This window comes from Bufo bufo, chromosome 2 (genome assembly GCF_905171765.1).
Source record: "Bufo bufo chromosome 2, aBufBuf1.1, whole genome shotgun sequence".
Lineage (NCBI taxonomy): Eukaryota > Metazoa > Chordata > Amphibia > Anura > Bufonidae > Bufo > Bufo bufo.
The window spans coordinates 257,070,205-257,090,414 of NC_053390.1; the positions used below are offsets into that span (position 1 = coordinate 257,070,205).

The window sequence follows — 20,210 nt, forward strand, 5'->3', positions numbered from 1 at the left end:
AAAAATAAAATCTCACATGAACTCACCATACCCCTCACGGAATCCAAATGCGTAAAATTTTTTAGACATTTATATTTCAGACTTCTTCTCACGCTTTAGGGCCCCTAGAATGCCAGGGCAGTATAAATACCCCACATGTGACCCCATTTCGGAAAGAAGACACCCCCAGGTATTCCGTGAGGGGCATATTGAGTCCATGAAAGATTGAATTTTTTGTCCCAAGTTAGCGGAACGGGAGACTTTGTGAGAAAAAAATTAAAAATATCAATTTCCGCTAACTTGTGCCAAAAAAAAAAAATTTCTATGAACTCGCCATGCCCCTCATTGAATACCTTGGGGTGTCTTCTTTCCAAAATGGGGTCACATGTGGGGTATTTATACTGCTCTGGCATTCTAGGGGCCCCAAAGCGTGAGAAGAAGTCTGGTATCCAAATGTCTAAAAATGCCCTCCTAAAAGGAATTTGGGCACCTTTGCGCATCTAGGCTGCAAAAAAGTGTCACACATCTGCTATCGCCGTACTCAGGAGAAGTTGGGGAATGTGTTTTGGGGTGTCATTTTACATATACCCATGCTGGGTGAGAGAAATATCTTGGTCAAATGCCAACTTTGTATAAAAAAATGGGAAAAGTTGTCTTTTGCCAAGATATTTCTCTCACCCAGCATGGGTATATGTAAAATGACACCCCAAAACACATTCCCCAACTTCTCCTGAATACGGCGATACCACATGTGTGACACTTTTTTGCAGCCTAGGTGGGCAAAGGGGCCCATATTCCAAAGAGCACCTTTAGGATTTCACAGGTCATTTACCTACTTACCACACATTAGGGCCCCTGGAAAATGCCAGGGCAGTATAACTACCCCACAAGTGACCCCATTTTGGAAAGAAGACACCCCAAGGTATTCCGTGAGGGGCATGGCGAGTTCCTAGAATTTTTTATTTTTTGTCACAAGTTAGTGGAAAATGCTTATTTTTTTTTTTATTTTTTTTTTCATACAAAGTCTCATATTCCACTAACTTGTGACAAAAAATAAAAAGTTCCATGAACTCACTATGCCCATCAGCGAATACCTTGGGGTCTCTTCTTTCCAAAATGGGGTCACTTGTGGGGTAGTTATACTGCCCTGGCATTCTAGGGGCCCAAATGTGTGGTAAGGAGTTTGAAATCAAATTCTGTAAAAAATGACCTGTGAAATCCGAAAGGTGCTCTTTTGAATATGGGCCCCTTTGCCCACCTAGGCTGCAAAAAAGTGTCACACATCTGGTATCTCCGTAATCGGGAGAAGTTGGGGAATGTGTTTTGGGGTGTCATTTTACATATACCCATGCTGGGTGAGAGAAATATCTTGGCAAAAGACAACTTTTCCCATTTTTTTTATACAAAGTTGGCATTTGACCAAGATATTTATCTCACCCAGCATGGGTATATGTAAAAAGACACCCCAAAACACATTCCTCAACTTCTCCTGAATACAGAGATACCAGATGTGTGACACTTTTTTGCAGCCTAGGTGGGCAAAGGGGCCCACATTCCAAAGAGCACCTTTCGGATTTCACAGGTCATTTACCTACTTACCACACATTTGGGCCCCTAGAATGCCAGGGCAGTATAACTACCCCACAAGTGACCCCATTTTGGAAAGAAGAGACCCCAAGGTATTCGCTGATGGGCATAGTGAGTTCATGGAAGTTTTTATTTTTTGTCACAAGTTTGTGGAATATGAGACTTTGTATGAAAAAAAAAATTAAAAAACAAATCATCATTTTCCACTAACTTGTGACAAAAAATAAAAAATTCTAGGAACTCGCCATGCCCCTCACGGAATACCTTGGGGTGTCTTCTTTCCAAAATGGGGTCACTTGTGGGGTAGTTATACTGCCCTGGTATTCTAGGGGCCCAAATGTGTGGTAAGGAGTTTGAAATCAAATTCAGGAAAAAATGAGGAGTGAAATCCGAAAGGTGCTCTTTGGAATATGGGCCCCTTTGCCCACCTAGGCTGCAAAAAAGTGTCACACATCTGGTATCCCCGTACTCAGGAGAAGTTGAGGAATGTGTTTTGGGGTGTCTTTTTACATATACCCATGCTGGGTGAGATAAATATCTTGGTCAAATGACAACTTTGTATAAAAAAATGGGAAAAGTTGTCTTTTGCCAAGATATTTCTCTCACCCAGCATGGGTATATATAAAATGACACCCCAAAACACATTCCCCACCTTCTCCTGAGTACGGAGATACCAGATGTGTGACACTTTTTTGCAGCCTAGGTGGGCAAAGGGGCCCATATTCCAAAGAGCACCTTTCGGATTTCACAGGTCATTTTTTACAGAATTTGATTTCAAACTCCTTACCACACATTTGGGCCCCTAGAATGCCAGGGCAGTATAACTACCCCACAAGTGACCCCATTTTGGAAAGAAGAGACCCCAAGGTATTCGCTGATGGGCATAGTGAGTTCATAAAACTTTTTATTTTTTGTCACAAGTTAGTGGAATATGAGACTTTGTAAGAAAAAAAAAAAAAAAAAAAAAAATCATAATTTTCCGCTAACTTGTGACAAAAAATAAAAAGTTCTATGAACTCACTATGCCCATCAGCGAATACCTTAGGGTGTGTACTTTCAGAAATGGGGTCATTTGTGGGGTGTTTGTACTGTCTGGGCATTGTAGAACCTCAGGAAACATGACAGGTGCTCAGAAAGTCAGAGCTGCTTCAAAAAGCGGAAATTCACATTTTTGTACCATAGTTTGTAAACGCTATAACTTTTACCCAAACCATTTTTTTTTTACCCAAACATTTTTTTTTTATCAAAGACATGTAGAACTATAAATTTAGAGCAAAATTTCTATATGGATGTCGTTTTTTTTGCAAAATTTTACTACTGAAAGTGAAAAATGTCATTTTTTTGCAAAAAAAATCGTTAAATTTCGATTAATAACAAAAAAAGTAAAAATGTCAGCAGCAATGAAATACCACCAAATGAAAGCTCTATTAGTGAGAAGAAAAGGAGGTAAAATTCATTTGGGTGGTAAGTTGCATGACCGAGCAATAAACGGTGAAAGTAGTGTAGGTCAGAAGTGTAAAAAGTGGCCTGGTCTTTCAGGGTGTTTAAGCACTGGGGGCTGAGGTGGTTAAATAAAAGTATCGGTACTCGTACTCAGTCTTAAAAAAATGGTATCGGGACATCCCTAATTTTCACGCATGGTTGCTAGGTGACAGTCTATTCACTGTATTTTCTCTTATAACGTGGTTATAAGGGAAAATAATAGCATTCTGAAAACAGAATGCTTAGTAGGTGATCAATTGAGGGTTAAAAAAAATAAAATAATTAACTCACCTTCTCCTCTTGATCGTGTAGTTGCCGGTCTCTTCTTTACTTCTTTAATCATGAGCTGTGGGCTAAAGGACCTGTGGTGACGTCAGATCACATGGTCCATCACCCTCAATTGATCACCTACTAAGCATTCTGGTTTCAGAATGCTATTATTTTCCCTTTATAACTATGTTAGAAGGGAAAATAATATCTACACAACACCGAACCCAAGCCCGAACTTCTGTGAAGAAGTTCGGGTCTGGGTACCACAGTCGTTTTTTTATCACGCGCGTGCAAAAGACATTGCACCCACCCGATAAAAACTGAACATCGGAACGCAATCGCAGTCAAAACTGACTGCAATTGCATTCCTACTCTAGCGGGTTTGCCGCAATACACCGGGACGCATCCGGACACGCTCGTGTGAACCCAGCCTTAGAGTGCCTTTCAGATTTCACCTTAATTCCTTCTGTACTTGTGTCCTTTCTCTTCCTCATGTCACTTGCAGAACCAGGAAGTAAAACCCTGAATATTTTACCTGAACTCTATCTAAGCTCTTGGTTTTTAAATTCAAGCGTTTAATGTTATGAACTATTACATACATTCTTGTGGTGGAAAAGGTTAAAATTTCCTTTGCTCTTAGCCAAAAAAAACTCTATCAGCGCTCCAGATGGCGACCAAAATGGTTGCCAATGCGATTTAAAATGTACTAAAAAGTCTTGTCGCTATTTGCAACTAGACCTGCAGTTCAATACTGCGGCAGGGCACGGGAGATGATGGTTCTCTGCTCCACTGCCGATTACCCTCATAGGCTTCAGGCCCTCGAAGCCTATCGGGTAGTAAATACCCGTGAAGGCATGCGTGATGACATAATCACGCCTGCCTACACCGGGACCCAGTGAAGCGATGTGGCCATAGACCAGATGAGGTTGTGGGATACAGGTGAGTAGTATTGTGTGTTTGTTTTTTTTGTTTTTGCCCCCCCCCCCCCCCCCCCCCCCCCCTCTCTTCACTGCCAACTTGGGGGGGGCCTTTACTAACAGGAAGGATAGCACTGCAGTGGGCATTGGGGACATGATACTGAAGGGGTACTTTGGGTGGGACATTACTTAATGGGGTCGCTGTGGGGGACATTACTACTGTAGGTGGGGGAAGTTACTGGCAGCATAACTGGGGCGCTCTAGAGGAATTTTTAATACAGGGGACAGTCAGGGCCATTACTGGTGGCACTGGGGACTTTAAACACGGCCCTGTATTGGGCATTACCAGGGCATTTTTTAATGAGGGCACTATATGGGGCATTACTGGATGCACTGGGGGGAGTTTTAATCCTGGAGCACTATAGTGGGATATTTTATTTATTTTTGTACATGGGCATTACTACTAAGGGCTCTATAGTGGCATTTTTACCTGGGGTGTAAAATGAGATATTAATGCTGGATGCACTGTACAGTGTAGGGGCATTTCTATTACAGGGACATTATTTTTGAGGACACTATACAGGCATGACTACTGAGAGCACTATATAGCCTTTTATTACTGGGGGCGTTTTAGCGGACATTATTATTACTGGGGGCGTTATAATTGCTGGAGGCACTATAGGGACACTGTCTACTGGGGTCACTATTTTATCAGCAGGGGCATTGGAGGGCACAGGGCTGGGAGGGACAGCAGGATGACATTGTTGGGAAACCAGGGTGGAGAGGTTGTGTTGAAAATGTGGGGATGCTTATAGAAAAATAACTTGTTTTTAACAAACTCTGCACAGCCTAGATGCGGCTGAAAGAATCTGTAATGGCGGTCTGGGTCAAACAAAGGAGAAGAGTAAAGAGAACGTCTACATGACAGGAGATGTCAATGGATGGAAGACATCTTATGGATGGAAGTATGCTGTATGTAGTGCTGGCTCACTACTGTTTTATCTTCAAAAATATATATATATATTTTTTGTCTGGAGCACTGAGTATTTTATAAAATTATAGTAGTGTGCATTAATGTGTATGTATTGCATTAAAGTGCATGTGTAGATTTAAATTTATTTAAAAAATTATTTTTTTTCATTACATTTTTTTTATTTATTTTTTTCAGACCCCAGGGAGCGTGTGAAGGAGGATGACCTTGATGTGGTTCTAAGTCCACAGAGAAGAAGTTTTGGGGGAGGTTGTCATGTGACTGCTGCTGTGGGCTCACGTCGAGCTGGGAGCCCTCTGGATAACAAGGAAAATGAGAGCCTCCGTCTGGCCGGCAGTCGAAGGATTGGTAGTGGGAGAATAATAGCTGCAAGAGGGTTTGAACGTGACTTACGAGGTGGAGAAAAAGATGGTAGAGAACTTCGTGATGGAAGAGAACGCGAAAAGGAGTACAAAGATAAGCGTTTTAGGGTAAGATCACTTATGCAGTTTTATTTGACTTTTTTAAAGTTTTTCTTCAAATGTTGGTTTTTAAAAATGGGATAAATTTGTATTTTGGAACAGAGGGAGTATGGTGACAGTAAAAGAGTGTTTGGTGAACGCAGAAGAAATGATTCTTACACAGAAGAGGAGCCGGAGTGGTTTTCTGGTGGACCAACAAGCCAGTCAGAGACAATAGAGCTTACAGGGTTTGATGACAAGATCCTGGAGGAAGATCAGAAAGGAAGAAAACGAACACGGAAACGAACATCTGTGAAGGAAGGCAAGGGTTCGGTACCTCTTGTAAAGTTTAAGCATATGTATTGATATATTAAAGGGATTGGCCAATTCACATTACTAGCAATATTGCCACGGAGTTATAAATTTTAGAGTTAATTTTTAGATATAAATAACAGCGATACCAAATACTCCCCCCCCCCCCCCCCCCCCCCCCCCAAAAATATTTTAAGGCATTTTATGCCTCTTTTGATATTTTTCATTTTCTTAGTCTCCCCATTGGGGTGAATTCACACAGGTTTTTATGGCAGTTTTTGAATCTAAGCAAAAGGTGGGTGCAGCTCATAAGTATAAATATTTTTCGTTCCTTTCCAACACAATTCTTGCAAAAAACTCCTCAAAAATCTATGTATTAAACTACTCTAAGAACAGTTTGTCAGGACAATATCTGCAATGTATTGTCTATGCAGTTGTGCTTAAAATATAAAGAGGAGTGTAAAATATGTACATGTTGTTGTATTTTTAGCATTTAACTTTGTGTTACCAGGGTTTGAATACAATGGAGGAGTCTTGGAGGAAGAGCCAACTCTTCCTCCAGAATCTACTGCTGATCAGGAAGTGCCTCGAGAGGCCGTTCTGCCAGAACCAGCACCTGGAGAATTTGACTTCAATGAATTTTTTAACCTGGATAAGAGTGTTCCTGGATTGGCTTCGGTGAGTACCATTGAGTAGACTGCATGTGACCACGTTCAAAGCAGAGCTCCTGTTTAAGGGGAATGTGTCATCTTATTTTTAAGATTTGTTTTCAGAATTGCATACATGGAGAGATTGAAAACTTGCAGTTTTCACTTTGGCCACTGATCCTAATAATGGGCTAACACTTCCTATTTTGTAGAAGTTGCTTTTTAGCAGTCATCTCATTGTCTTCACAGTCAGGATTGTGATGACAGATAATGTCTCTTATATAGACCATACAGGATCACACCACTCGCAGTGGGTGTATATCAATCTTGTGGTCAGTGTGGTTGCAGTAAAGCATATCTGAATGCTGTTAACGGAAGCCTGTCCAAGATGGCTGCCTGAAAGTCATAATTAGTAGTAAAATGGGTGATACATTCCCTTTAAAGTTTCGTTGGTATATGGGTGAGAAAAGGTGATTTGGTTAGTAGCAATCTAGAATGCACAACAGTTGCACGGAAAAAAAATCACTTCTTCTTGGTATGCACAAAGATGGTGTGGGGTTGTATTCTTACCTGGCTTGATATCTCACTGCCTGTCACACCTCCCCCCAAGGAGTAGAACTTCAATAAGCATATTGGTAAAATTCATTACTATTGCTTACCGTGATGTCAATCTTCATAGAATGGTTACTATAAATTTTTTTTGTGCTTCATGAAGTGAATTTAGTACTTGGCCTAATATTTTAATTGTTTAATAGTTTTTTGCTCAGCCATACAATTCTGTTCTGTAGAGTCTGACTTGTGCTTTAGCTTATCTTGGTTATTTTTACCCCCAAGTTGTGAAGGTTGGTTTTTTTTTTTGTGGTTTTTCTAAATTACTGGGTCTAATCTACCTTCAAATGAGATGAAGTGTCTGCAGAGTGAAAGTATCTTTAATTTGTAGTTTGCAAACTTTCTGCATTTTCATGTGAACTATTCTGGGTATTGGGGTATTAAAACTACTCCAAAATAAAGGACTTCGTGTTCAGAGCAGATATTCTGCAGCTACAGAACATTTTCATCACCTACAAGTAAGTTTAACTCCATTGCAGCTCAAGACCCCAGTCTTCCAGTTGACTCTGTGGCACTTATGAGGCTGACTATGTCTTTCTTCCTACAGATGATTGAGGATGTGCTAGGGGAAGGGTCCGTATCTGCTAGCAGATTCAGCAGGTGGTTCTCCAATCACAGCCACTCTGGAAGTCGATCCAGCAGTCTAAGGTCCACTCCTCATGAGGAGCTAGAAAGACTAGCAGGTAAAATCCACAACAAATTTAGTCTTCTCTATACTGCGTTTTTTTTTTTTTTTTTTTTTTTTTTTAAATCCTTGGTTAAGCAATGATGCCTTAAGGCCTGTTTCATACTGCCGGCTATATTTCTGACATGCTGTTCAGACAGAGAACAGCCTGCTGGAGCTCTCTGCTTCCGGCATTGCTGGGTGTTACCAGAGTGTCCACTAACTCATTTACTGTAATGGTGTCAAGTGGAGATCTGGCAAATTTGTCTAGAATGCTGGCCAGTTACTGAAGCATTAGAGCTGGCCACACTTTGCTATTTCCTTACACCAGGCATACTCAACCTGCAGCTGTTTCAAAACTACAACTCCCATAATGCCCTGCTGTAGGCTGATAGCTGTAAGCTGTCCGGGCATGCTGGGAGTTGTAGTTTTGCAACAGCTGGAGGGCTGCAGGTTGGGCCTCCCTGCCTTACACCATTCACTTGTTACATCAATAATGGCTGACATTATATAGTACATTAGAATCTCCAGCAAAGCTAGAACCAACCCTGTACCTCACATGGATCCAGAGATCTCCCTAGTAATTACCCCAAATTGTTCTGCTAGAATCTCTTTAGAGTGGCAGCTCAGGAATCGTGTCCTAAAAATATAAAAATTCAAATTTTGAAAATTGAGAATTTTTCCACGTTTTTGGTAAATTTTTGATTCCTCTATAAATAAAGGTGGAATATATTGATTCAAATTTACCACTGTCATGAAGTGCAATGTGTCACGAGAAAATAATCTCTGAATGGCTTGCTAAGTAAAAGTGTTCTAAAGTTATTACCACATAAATCCCAGGCCGAATTTTGCAAATCTGACGTGTCACTTTAAGTTGAAAAGTGGCTCGGTAGTGAAGGGGTTATACAATACGATTTACTAAAGAAATAATTTGGGCTACTTTCACACTTGTGTTTTGGCTTTCCGTTTGTGAGATCAGTCATGGCCCCGGCGGCGGTCTGGTCATTCACTAACCGCAGCTCCCTGCGCTGCTTCTTCTCTCCTCAGGCCTGCTGCATGACGCTGATGGGCCGGGCCTGGAGGAGAGAACGAGCTGTGCAGTGATGTAGCTAGAACTGACTGGGCCCCACAGAAAATTTTAGTACGCCCCCCCCAAAAATGTGATATGAACCCAGCCTTAGTGTCAGAATAAGCGCCAGTACACAGCGGAGCAGCATGGCGGAGAGGGGAGGCCGCCATGTACTGACAGAGCACTACCTGGTCTTGGTGGTCAGGGATGAGGACTGTGTTTCCCAAGGATCATTTTCTACTGGGAAATACAGGGCACAGTATAATACACTAGAATCTATATAATATAAAGATATTAGCTCTACCCCTGAATAATAATACAATAGGGGGTCATTTATTATATAGAAATACGTCTGTTAGGCGTATTTCTGACACAGATTGTGGCACAAAGGTCTTTAGCACCACAATCATCTTTTTACTGCTCATGCCAGGTCTAAAAAAAGGTGGCGTGGGCAGGGAAAGGGATAGTTATGGCCATCCAGTTGTTGGATACCACCGCCATACATTGACCGGATGACACCTCTGTACAGTGACTGGATAAAGGGGTATAAGAGGGCACAGTACAGGGAATGACTAGTGGCACTGTACAGGGTGTTAAGAGGGCACAGTTTGGGGTGGGGGGCACAGTGACATGATCTTGTGACATTAGAAGGTCCTTATGGTGAATGCGGCTCAGATGCCACCATAATGAAAGGCAGAGGAGTGAGACAGGTGCCCGGGGCCCTGGATGGACAGGAGGGGTGAACACAAAGTAGGTGGAAGGGGCTCTGAGGGGGATTCATAGAAGTAGTGCCAGGAGGTCTGTGCAGGGCAGCAACTGGAGATAGGAGGGTGGAACAGGAGCTCTGGATACATGAGGGAGGAAAGGAGACAGCAGGGCCTCCATGAGGATGAGATGGGACAGAATATGGGGGGGGGGGGGGGCGGCACGTGTCATGGAGGCTAACTGCTTAATGAGGCAGTAAAACTACTAAATAGCATGAAGCAGCATCCAGAAGCAGCTCTTGAAGAGACGGTCACAGTGCAGACTCGCTGACAGTCTGCTGTCTGAAGCTGGTAAGGTAACCTGCTGAATGGAGTGACGAGGGGGCGTGTCTAAAGCTCTGCAGCAGCTGGCCTCATGTGACTCAGAGGGCCCACCAGAGGGGTACTGCGTAAGTGAAATGACAGCAAAGAGAGCTTCCATCTGTATTAATGGAAGTGCTCATAGCAGCTCAGTGGGCCTCTGCGTTTGCCGGGTGCTGACGCTGGCCCTGTCCAGAAGGGTTAGGGGACCTTTCAGCAGTTTTGACATAGGCTAATTATGGTATTACCTTGTAGGGCGGCCCCCACTGATGCCATGGTTTTATTTTTTGGTCCCCCGATATTTTGGCAAGCTGTATTGTAATGAGCTATAACTTTGCAACGGGGTGGAAACGCAGTGTTCTGCTGTGGGCGTCTCCTTCTCCCTTGCTGTGAGTGGTCCGCTCTGACTGGATCGCGCTCACAGCCAGGGAGAAGGAGATGCCCACAGCAGAAGACTGGGTTGCCTCCCTGTTGCGAGTTTAATGCTAATTATAATACAGCGCGCCAAATCATCGGGGGGCCAGCAGTGGACGAACTATGGGGGGTTTGAAGGAAAAATATAAAAGTACACCCATGGCATTAGTGGGGGCAGCCCTATAAGGTAATACCATAATTGGCCTATGTCTGGGCTGGCCAACCTGCGTCTCTCCAGCTGTTGTAAAACTACAATTCCCACCATTCCCTGATGTAGGCTGATAGCTGTAGGCAGACTGGGCATGCTGGGAGTTGTAGTTTTGCAACAACTAGGGAGCCGCAGGTTGGCCAGCTCTGGCCTATGTCTTTAAGTCCGGCCTTAGAAAGAAGTTAGTTTAACACGGGCATCCTCAAACTGCGGCCCTCCAGCTGTTGTAAAACTACAACTCCCACAATGCCCTGCTGTAGTCTGATACCTGTAGGCTGTTCGGGCATGCTGGGAGTTGTAGTTTTGCAACAGCTGGAGGGCCGCAGTTTGAGGATGCCTGGTTTAACAGATGCCTGAAATCAACAGGAATATATCTTTCTAATACGGTTCTAATTTTGAGCAAGACAACCAGATATGTATCAAGGAACCCACCACTCCACAATAACCCAGACACAAGTTACTGTTTGAGTTTGTTCTGTGCATGTTATGTGGTGGTGTGATATACCATCTTAATTGTAATTTACGTGAAAGTTCTGTGTGGTTTATACATCTGGAAAATGTCAGTGGCCTGGTGCCACTCTAAGATGGAAAAGGACCTCCCTAAATCTTGCTTCTATCTGTACATATATGGGGTTTTGCCCTAGTCCTAAATGAAATCCATTTCCCATAGACAATAGACATGCAACTCTGGAAGATCCAGCAGAGCCTAGCCAGTCATTTCTCTGGTTGACAAGCCTGCTCAATAAAATTTTGATACAAAATTGTATCTGTAATTATTAAAGCCGTAGCTTCCCTGGCAGTAAAAGTTCCCCCTGTAAGTTATTAAATGGCTTCATTTGATCTATCATTTATAGCCTGCAAGATTCATGAGCCCAATTGTTTCCAGAGCTTAGAACTGAGTTGTGGTATTAATCTATAGAGAATTCCAAAGGGAAAGTCTCTATGGGGAGAGCGTAGTGCCACTGTTCCGTGCCGCCCATCTATTCCTAACGAGTCCTTAGTTCTCAATATTGAAGGGGATTTCATGAATGCTTTATCTAAGTTTAACATATCACAAATAAGCACCTCCTTTGAGACGGACTCTCTCATATGGAAATCTCTCCTCGATTTTGGTTGCTATAATTCTATTGACTATTAATATTTTAATTTACTTTCGTTTACATTATGATGGCTGAGAATAGTCTTAGTCTGTTTTAGATTTTCCAGAGATGGCAAGGGGTTACTACATGTTATATCGTCTGCGTACATAGTTTTCTCGTGCATGGCATTGGGGGACACAGCACCATGGGTATATGTCCAACTACCACTAGGAGGCACTAGACACAAAGTGTTGGCTCCTCCCCGTTGGGCTATACCCTCTCCACAGGCACAAGGCTATTCAGTTTTTGTCTAGTGTCCGTAGGAGGCAGACCTGTCCTGCTTTTTTGCAGGTCCTGCTGTTTATTTTTTATTTTATTCTTTATTCTTTTTTTTTTTTCGCTCTTTGGGTCTGAGACAGTTTAGAGCGTTAGGTAGTCCCAACACGCGGTGCTGTCCTAATTTTTTCTCCAGCCCTTGGCTGAGCTCGGTGTTCCCTTTTGCCACCTTTGTGCATTTGGGATTTTCTTCCAGGCATTTTTCCTGGGGTGCTGACAGTCTTCTCTGATTCTTCCTTGAGGTTTCTTCCTTGTTATGGAACCTCTTGCCCATTCCGTGTTTTCTACTGTTGGGTCACATGGTTCTCCTGCACCTGTATACCCAACCGGTGGCATGGCTGTTCTTTTCCCACCCTCGGGGACTGCTTTGGGACGTCCCATGGTGCTGTGTCCCCCAATGCCATGCACGAGAAAATTGGATTTTTTGTACTCACCGTAAAATCCTTTTCTCGTAGTAGGCATTGGGGGACACAGATCCCACCCTATGTTTTTACTTCCGATTTTCCGGGCTGGTCTCTTGATCTTTCCCGGTACGGGAGTTGTTGGTTCCTTGCTTTTTTTCTCTCTCCTACTGCTTTTTGTACAAACTGAATAGCCTTGTGCCTGTGGAGAGGGTATAGCCCAACGGGGAGGAGCCAACACTTTTTGTGTCTAGTGCCTCCTAGTGGTAGTTGGACATATACCCATGGTGCTGTGTCCCCCAATGCCTACTACGAGAAAAGGATTTTACGGTGAGTACAAAAAATCCAATTATTTTTCTACAATATAGTTCCCACACTTTAGACCCTGAATATTCTCATTGGTGTTAATTATCATGGCCAGTGGCCAAATTCAACAACAAGTGTGATGGTGAGAAGCCTTGACAGGTGCAGTTTGTCAATTTGAATTCTACAGAGCTGAATCCTTTATTCCATAGGCGAGCAGCTGACTCTTGGTATAGTACTGTCTTCCATGAAAGAATAGTGCGCTCAAAACCCATTTTAAGAGTGGTCATCGGTAACCCCCAGTGCACCTGGTCAAATGCTCTTTCAGCATCTAGGTTTTATTTTTCAGTTTATTAGGATGAGAGGGTTTTACATTTTTTATTTTAACCCCTCAACAGCTGGTTGTTTAGCTGTTAATATTGTAATGACATGTTGTCAGGATAGCTTATCAATATCTGATCAGTGGCGATCTGACACTTGGCACCCCCACCAATCATCTGTTTGAGGAGGAGGAGGCAGCTCCCCATCCAAGCACCGCTTCCTCTTCATTATGCTGCACTTTGTTTCGGAGCTGCTGTGTAATTTAAGAACCTGCTCCGTTCAGGTTTAAGGCCTATTCCAGTCTTCACTTTTTATACTTGCCCTTGTTGAGCGTGACGTTCACTTCCTGGATTCTTCTCCCGGCTGGGCCGCGCTTGCGCAGAAGACTGAATATTTTCTACCGGCCAGGCCGCGCAATGTCGTGAATGTGCATGCCGCTGCGCATGCGACATGGTGACTTATTCCTAGCCTGTATAGTACAGAGCCGGCATGCACGTTCGCAGCTCTGTACTATACTGGTCAGGAAGAAGTCATCATGGCGCGGAGGCATGCGCGTTCAGGACACTGCCCGGCCGGGAGAAAATATTCAGTCTTCTGCGCAAGCGCGGCCCGGCGGGATTCGACAGGAGAGGTGGCCGTAACCAGGGGAGACTAAAGACAACGATAAGGTAAGAGGGGACTTGGGTGGGAATTGGGTACCGTATAAACCGAGCCCCTAATTTTACCCCAAAAAAATGGGAAAAATTATTGACTCGAGTATAAGACTAGGGTGGGAAATGCAGCTATAATGCAGAGTGTATGTGTATATAATGCACACACTCTACATTATATATACACACATCTGCAAGAGGGTGACTCCCTGTATTTAATGCAGAGTGTGTGCATTATATACACACACACTCTGCATTAAATACAGGGAGCCATCCACAGATCTCCCCCCTAAACAGTGCCATCCACAGATCCCCCCCTAAACAGTGCCATCCACAGATCCCCCCCCCCCTAAACAGTGCCATCCACAGATCCCCCCCCCCTAAACAGTGCCATCCACAGATCCCCCCCCCCTAAACAGTGCCATCCACAGATCCCCCCCCCTAAACAGTGCCATCCACAGATCCCCCCCCCTAAACAGTGCCATCCACAGATCCCCCCCCCTAAACAGTGCCATCCACAGATCCCCCCCCCTAAACAGTGCCATCCACAGATCCCCCCCCTAAACAGTGCCATCCACAGATCCCCCCCCCCCTAAACAGTGCCATCCACAGATCCCCCCCCCTAAACAGTGCCATCCACAGATCCCCCCCCTAAACAGTGCCATCCACAGATCCCCCCCCCCCTAAACAGTGCCATCCACAGATCCCCCCCTAAACAGTGCCATCCACAGATCCCCCCTAAACAGTGCCATCCACAGATCCCCCCCTAAACAGTGCCATCCACAGATCCCCCCCTAAACAGTGCCATCCACAGATCCCCCCTAAACAGTGCCATCCACAGATCCCCCCCCCTAAACAGTGCCATCCACAGATCCCCCCCCTAAACAGTGCCATCCACAGATCCCCCCCCTAAACAGTGCCATCCACAGATCCCCCCCCTAAACAGTGCCATCCACAGATCCCCCCCCTAAACAGTGCCATCCACAGATCCCCCCCCTAAACAGTGCCATCCACAGATCCCCCCCCTAAACAGTGCCATCCACAGATCCCCCCCCTAAACAGTGCCATCCACAGATCCCCCCCCTAAACAGTGCCATCCACAGATCCCCCCCCTAAACAGTGCCATCCACAGATCCCCCCCCCTAAACAGTGCCATCCACAGATCCCCCCCCTAAACAGTGCCATCCACAGATCCCCCCCCTAAACAGTGCCATCCACAGATCCCCCCCTAAACAGTGCCATCCACAGATCCCCCTCCCCGATGCTCACAGCAGTATTCTTACTTTGTCTTTGCTCCGGTAATACAGGCAGTGCGGGGAGCGGCGCTCACTCACGTCACGCGCCTTCTCCCACTAGGCGGCGCATGCGCGTGACGTCAGTGAGTGAGCACCGCCCCCCGCACTGCCTGTATTACCGGAGCTAGACTAGACTCGAGTATAAGACGAGGAGGCTTTTTGAGCACAAAAATATGTGCCAAAAAACTTGTTTTATACTCGAGTATATACGGTAATTAAATGTATTTACAAAAAAATGATCACTGTCAAATCATTAACAGATCATTGTGATGGGAATACCCCTTTAATGGAGCGAGTGCTTGTAATTACACATTTTTACTGCCACTGTATTACACCCTTTGTAATAGGAGTCTCAACATGGCAACCACTTGGAACCCCACAACCAAGTTGCTGGAAAAGGGGGTGGTCAGAGTACTGAGGGAGCCCCCACCTCTGTTTAACTGCCTAGCTGCTGCAGTCTCTCTTCACCTTGGCATCTAAATGGCTGGGATCTGAGTTATCGGATACCAGCCTCAGCTGTGTGGGCTCAGTCAAAGTCTCCTACATACATCCCTGTGCATGGGCGATCTATAGTTATGTCCTCTTACACAAATGAATTAAGGGCTTAATTGATTAAAAAGCTTTGTTCTCATAATTCAGTAGTGTAAATGATAAGGATGAACTTTGTAATATATTTTATTAAAGAAAAGTAACTTTCTACACTAGTTTGCCAAAAATAGAAAAACTTATGGAATATTCATCTGTGTACATGCTAGACTATACACAATTTAGCTATTGCTGTCCTGTTTGTAGATCACACCCACCTGTGGAAGCACTGACAGTGTGGCCTCCTTATTCTCCTGAGAAGTTGGACTGTTATGTTTGGGTGATCCACTTTACTGTACACCTGTTTACATCAAAAGGATCGGCTTGTGGCACTAAAGGTGCATTTACACTCGCTGATTGCATGCAATCTGAAAGAACTGTTTTTCCCTATAGGTCAGGCAGTCGGGAACAATTTGAAGGAATTATCCAGTAATTTTATAATGACTTTTCCTCAGGATAGTTGATTATCACATCAGCAGGGGGCTAAGTCTCTGCAGACCCACTGATCAACTTTAGGGAGCCGCTGCTCACTGGAGCTCCTGGCAGCTCCAAGCACAGCGCTGTACATCGTATAGCGACAGTGCTTGGTATTACATCTCTCCCCCATTGACTTGAATGGAGCTGAGCTGCAACTAGGCTTTGTAACCAGTGTATAGCGACGTCACATGGCAATAACGGAGCGCCGATCTCTACAACAGCTGATAGGCAGGGGTTCCGGGTTTAGGGCCTCCACTGATCTGATCTGATATTAACCTATCCAGAAGATGTGGCTAACCCATTTGAGCAAGTCTCCTGAGGAATATCTCCCCCCCTCTGCCTCTCAGGTGAGATAGATAGATAGATAGATAGATAGATATCTCTCAAGTTCTGATTATTGGCTTACTCCCAAGGGAGTACTGAGTTTTAAACCAAAACCTGATATCTCGGACAGATAACGCAATCCCTCGAGGACACCGCAGACTGCATAAGGTGACCTAGAAATGACAGCATATATTGTCTTCTGTGGTTGACTGAGATTTTTTTTTAGTCAAAGGTTGGTTTTTGTTTTACATTTGATTTCATATGCAGCAGTGGTGGTACTGCAGCAGTCATATGTGGCATCTAGCACTGTAACTAGTATTTTATTGTAACTCTGACGCAAAACATTTTCCATTGCAGGATTGGAGCAAGTCATTCCCAGTATTGGGCAGAACTCTGCAAACTACTTTGCTCCTATTCAATTTGAAGATAATGCAGACAAAGTTGATATCCTAGAAATATTGCAGAAAGCCAAAGTTGATTTAAAACCTTTGTTATCAAGCCTAACTGCGAACAAGGAGAAACTGCGGGAGAGCAGTAAGTTGGACTTTTGCACTTCTTTGTTCCAGAAGTTAACTTTTTTCTTTCTGGGAAACACTGCCCAGTATGATATACTTAGGCCTCATGCACACAGCTGTTGTTTTGGTCCGCATCTGAGCTTGGCGGACCCATTCACTTGCTCCGTTCCATGGCCCCGCTAAAAAAAACATGTCCTACTCTTGTCCGCACTTTGCGGACAAGAATAGGCATTTATATTAAAGACTGTCCGTGCCATTCCGCAAACTGCGGAACGCGCACGGACGTCATCTGTGTTTTGCGGACTGCAAAACACACCACAGTCGTGTGCATGAGGCTTAAGGGTTGTGGCATCCTGCATAAACCTTACATGGGCACCTGCTTTGGGAGCTAGGGTTGAGCGGTAAACCAGTGTCAACGGTTTACTGCAGTATTAAGAAAAAGTCATAGGAGCGATCATATGCGTACCGTACATATTGCTTCCTGCAGCAGTCGCCCCCAGCTCCTCCTCGCTCCCATATTCAAGTCTCCGCTCATTGGCTGAGCACAGGAGCGAGGCGCACAGTCGGTCAGCAGTCTGTGTCCAAGCCAAGGTGGGGGAAGAGGAATGAGACCCTAACGGCCCAGGTGTCAGAAATAAAGGTTGTACTGTCTGTCTTCTGCGGCCCTGGCCCTGCCTTCAAGCTGCACTGCACATGGTGATGGCACTTGATAAACTATGTCTTCCTGTTGCCCCCATACAGGAGCAACAAGAAGACATTACTGTATGGGGGCCACAAGACATTATTATACTGATGGCAGAGGGGTTACAAATTGTTGTCCCATACAGTATGTCGCCTTGTGCCCCTCTTACAGTGTAGTTCCTAAGTCCAGACATTATAATGTCTCCTGGTGGCTCCATGCAGTATAGTGACTTGTGGCCCGCTGCCTGCCCATACAGTGTATATAATGTCACCTTGTGGCCCCTAGTGTGTTCATTTAGAATAAGAGATAAAAAAAGGTTATTTCTCGCCCAGTTTCCTTGGGGGACACAGAAGACCTTGGGTATAGCTCATCTCCCTAGGAGGCGTGACACTAAGTGAAGACTGTTAAGCCCCTCCTCCACAGCTATACCCTCAGCCTGGAGAGAGAGACTGCCAGTTTTTGCTTAGTGTCCAAGGAGGCAAGACCCTCCCTGCTCTGCAGGGCTGCTTTCTCCTTGTTTCAATTTTAGTTTTTTACTTTTTTATTTTATTTTTGTTCCAGATCATCAGGGATAACAGAGACGCACTAGACCTCTCTGTTCTCCCGGGGTTGAGCTGCGCCAGTGCCGGTCACCCGCACTGCTGCCTCCCCCACAGAAGGCAAGGTGGATCAGGGCAGCCTCGCTCCCCTACATCCCGCCAGCGCAAGGGTCGCCCGCACGCCAAGTCCCTCTCCCAGCGTCCTGCCACTACGGTGCCAGTAGCTGAAGGGGCGACCCTGCTGGAACGGACCGAGGGTGAAGACGACTATGGTGAGAGAGAGGCTTCTCCAGCCCTACGTCCCCCGTCCCCCCCCGGTCTCCTGCGTGCCTGACCCTATACTGGGCCTATGGACCCTTCTGCCCATGCTAGACCTAGGCTGGCTCCTGGGCTGTCGCAGGGCGACATTCTGCTCCCTCTCTCCTGGCCTCCAGGACATTGGCACCCTTCTCCCTACAAGAAGAATGCCTAGGGAGCTGCGGAGGTCCGCAACTAGCTGCCCCTGATAGAGGGGTTATGCAGGCGTCCACCCTCACAGACCCGGTCTCAGGGTCCCCCTCCCTCTTACCGGCCACTACTTCAGGGCCAGAGGGCCCGCGCCTTGCTGCCACTGACCCTCCCTACTCTCACGGACACCGTTCCAGGGGAAAGGAGGTTGTAGCTGCCGGCCATATGGAGCGCTGTTCTAGGCAGGTGCCCGCTCCAGGGGTGAAATGGCTGCCGGGTGCAGGGTCCTCACTTCCGGACAGCTGGGTGGGCACCGTGGCCTGCAAAATGAGCGCTTCAACAGCCCCGGCCGACCGTCGGAACAAAACTTGTGTTCCACTTCAAGGCCGCGATCCCGCTCTATCCGGGTCCCCGGCTCGCGGGGTGGGCACCCGCGGCCGGTATGTGCCGCTCCGTAGGCCCGGCTGGTACTTTAAGTACTGTGCGGCCCCGGTCATCCGGGCGCCGCTAAAAATTTAGGCCCCGGCTCTTACGGCCCGCGGGGTGGGCACCCGCGGCCGGTATGTGCCGCTCCGTAGGCCGGCCGGTACTTTAAATACTGTGCGGCCCCGGTCAGCCGGGCGCCGCTAAAAATTTAGGCCCCAGCTTCACGCTACTAGGCCGCAAATTCAGGCCTCTGTTGGAGGGGGCTGGAACTTCTCCAGGCGCGAATTCTTCCCGCCTGGAGGTTCCCCCGCCCCCAGAGGATCGCAGTGCCGCCCCCCAGGCCGGATCCCTGTTAACCCTTTGGGTACAGGCCGGCTTCCGATGAGCCTGTATGGGTGGATCTGTGCCCTGTAGGTGGCCCCCCCTTTTATTTTATTTTTTTCTGCCTCAGTGAGGCTGTGTGTTAAAAAAAAAAAAAAAAGAAAGTTTTTATTATATATATGACTTGTGGGCTGCGCAGGACGCTGCAGCCTCATCTCAGAGTGCTGCCTGTATACATGCCCCCCTTCCATAGGCGGCATGGTGTCGCGCTCCCCGGCTGCGGCGCTGCCAGGGTCTTTTTTCCCCTTCTAGGTGGTTTTCTTGCCCTTTCCGCGCTACGGCGCTGGTCAAGTGCATGCCTTTTCTGTAGGCAACATTCGTCACCCTCTCCAGTTATGGTGCCTGCCATGTGCAGGACCCCCCTCCTGGGCGGGATACTGCACTCTCCCTAACTGCGGGTTGGCCTTGTGCATGATCCCCCTTTCATTGGCGGCCTACTGCAGTTTCTCCGGATACAATGCTGGCCATGTGCACGACCCCCTTCCATAGGTGGAACACGGCACTCTCACTGGGTTCGCTGCTGGCCATGTGCGTGCCCCCCTTCCATAGGTGGAACACGGCACTCTCACTGGATTCGCTGCCTGCCATAGGCATGACTCCCTTCTGTGGACGGCATTCGGCACTCTCACTGGATTCACTGTCAGCCATGTGCATGACCACCTTACATAGGCGGTATGATGTACTCTCATTGGATTCACTGCCGGCCTTGGGTATGCCTCCTTCCCGGGTGGCGGCATACATACACTCCCTCGGTCGGTGGTTGTTCTCTCGCCGGTACATTGTTGGCCATGTGCAT

The 20,210-nt window shown here is 46.1% G+C and overlaps 1 protein-coding gene across 8 annotated transcripts in view; it reads left to right on the plus strand.

Annotated features, from left to right (window-relative positions):
* Positions 1-20,210, plus strand: part of EIF4ENIF1 (eukaryotic translation initiation factor 4E nuclear import factor 1) — a 43,607-nt gene that overhangs the window by 11,776 nt on the left and 11,621 nt on the right. For 6 of the 8 annotated variants that reach the window (XM_040416451.1, XM_040416450.1, XM_040416455.1 and 3 more), the window contains exons 5-9: positions 5,404-5,696; positions 5,790-5,994; positions 6,490-6,656; positions 7,782-7,917; positions 16,782-16,958. In XM_040416451.1, the coding sequence (XP_040272385.1) occupies positions 5,404-5,696; positions 5,790-5,994; positions 6,490-6,656; positions 7,782-7,917; positions 16,782-16,958 (978 nt within the window). The remainder of the gene's footprint in view (positions 1-5,403; positions 5,697-5,789; positions 5,995-6,489; positions 6,657-7,781; positions 7,918-16,781; positions 16,959-20,210) is intronic. The other 2 variants (XM_040416454.1, XM_040416457.1) reach the window with 2 other exon arrangements.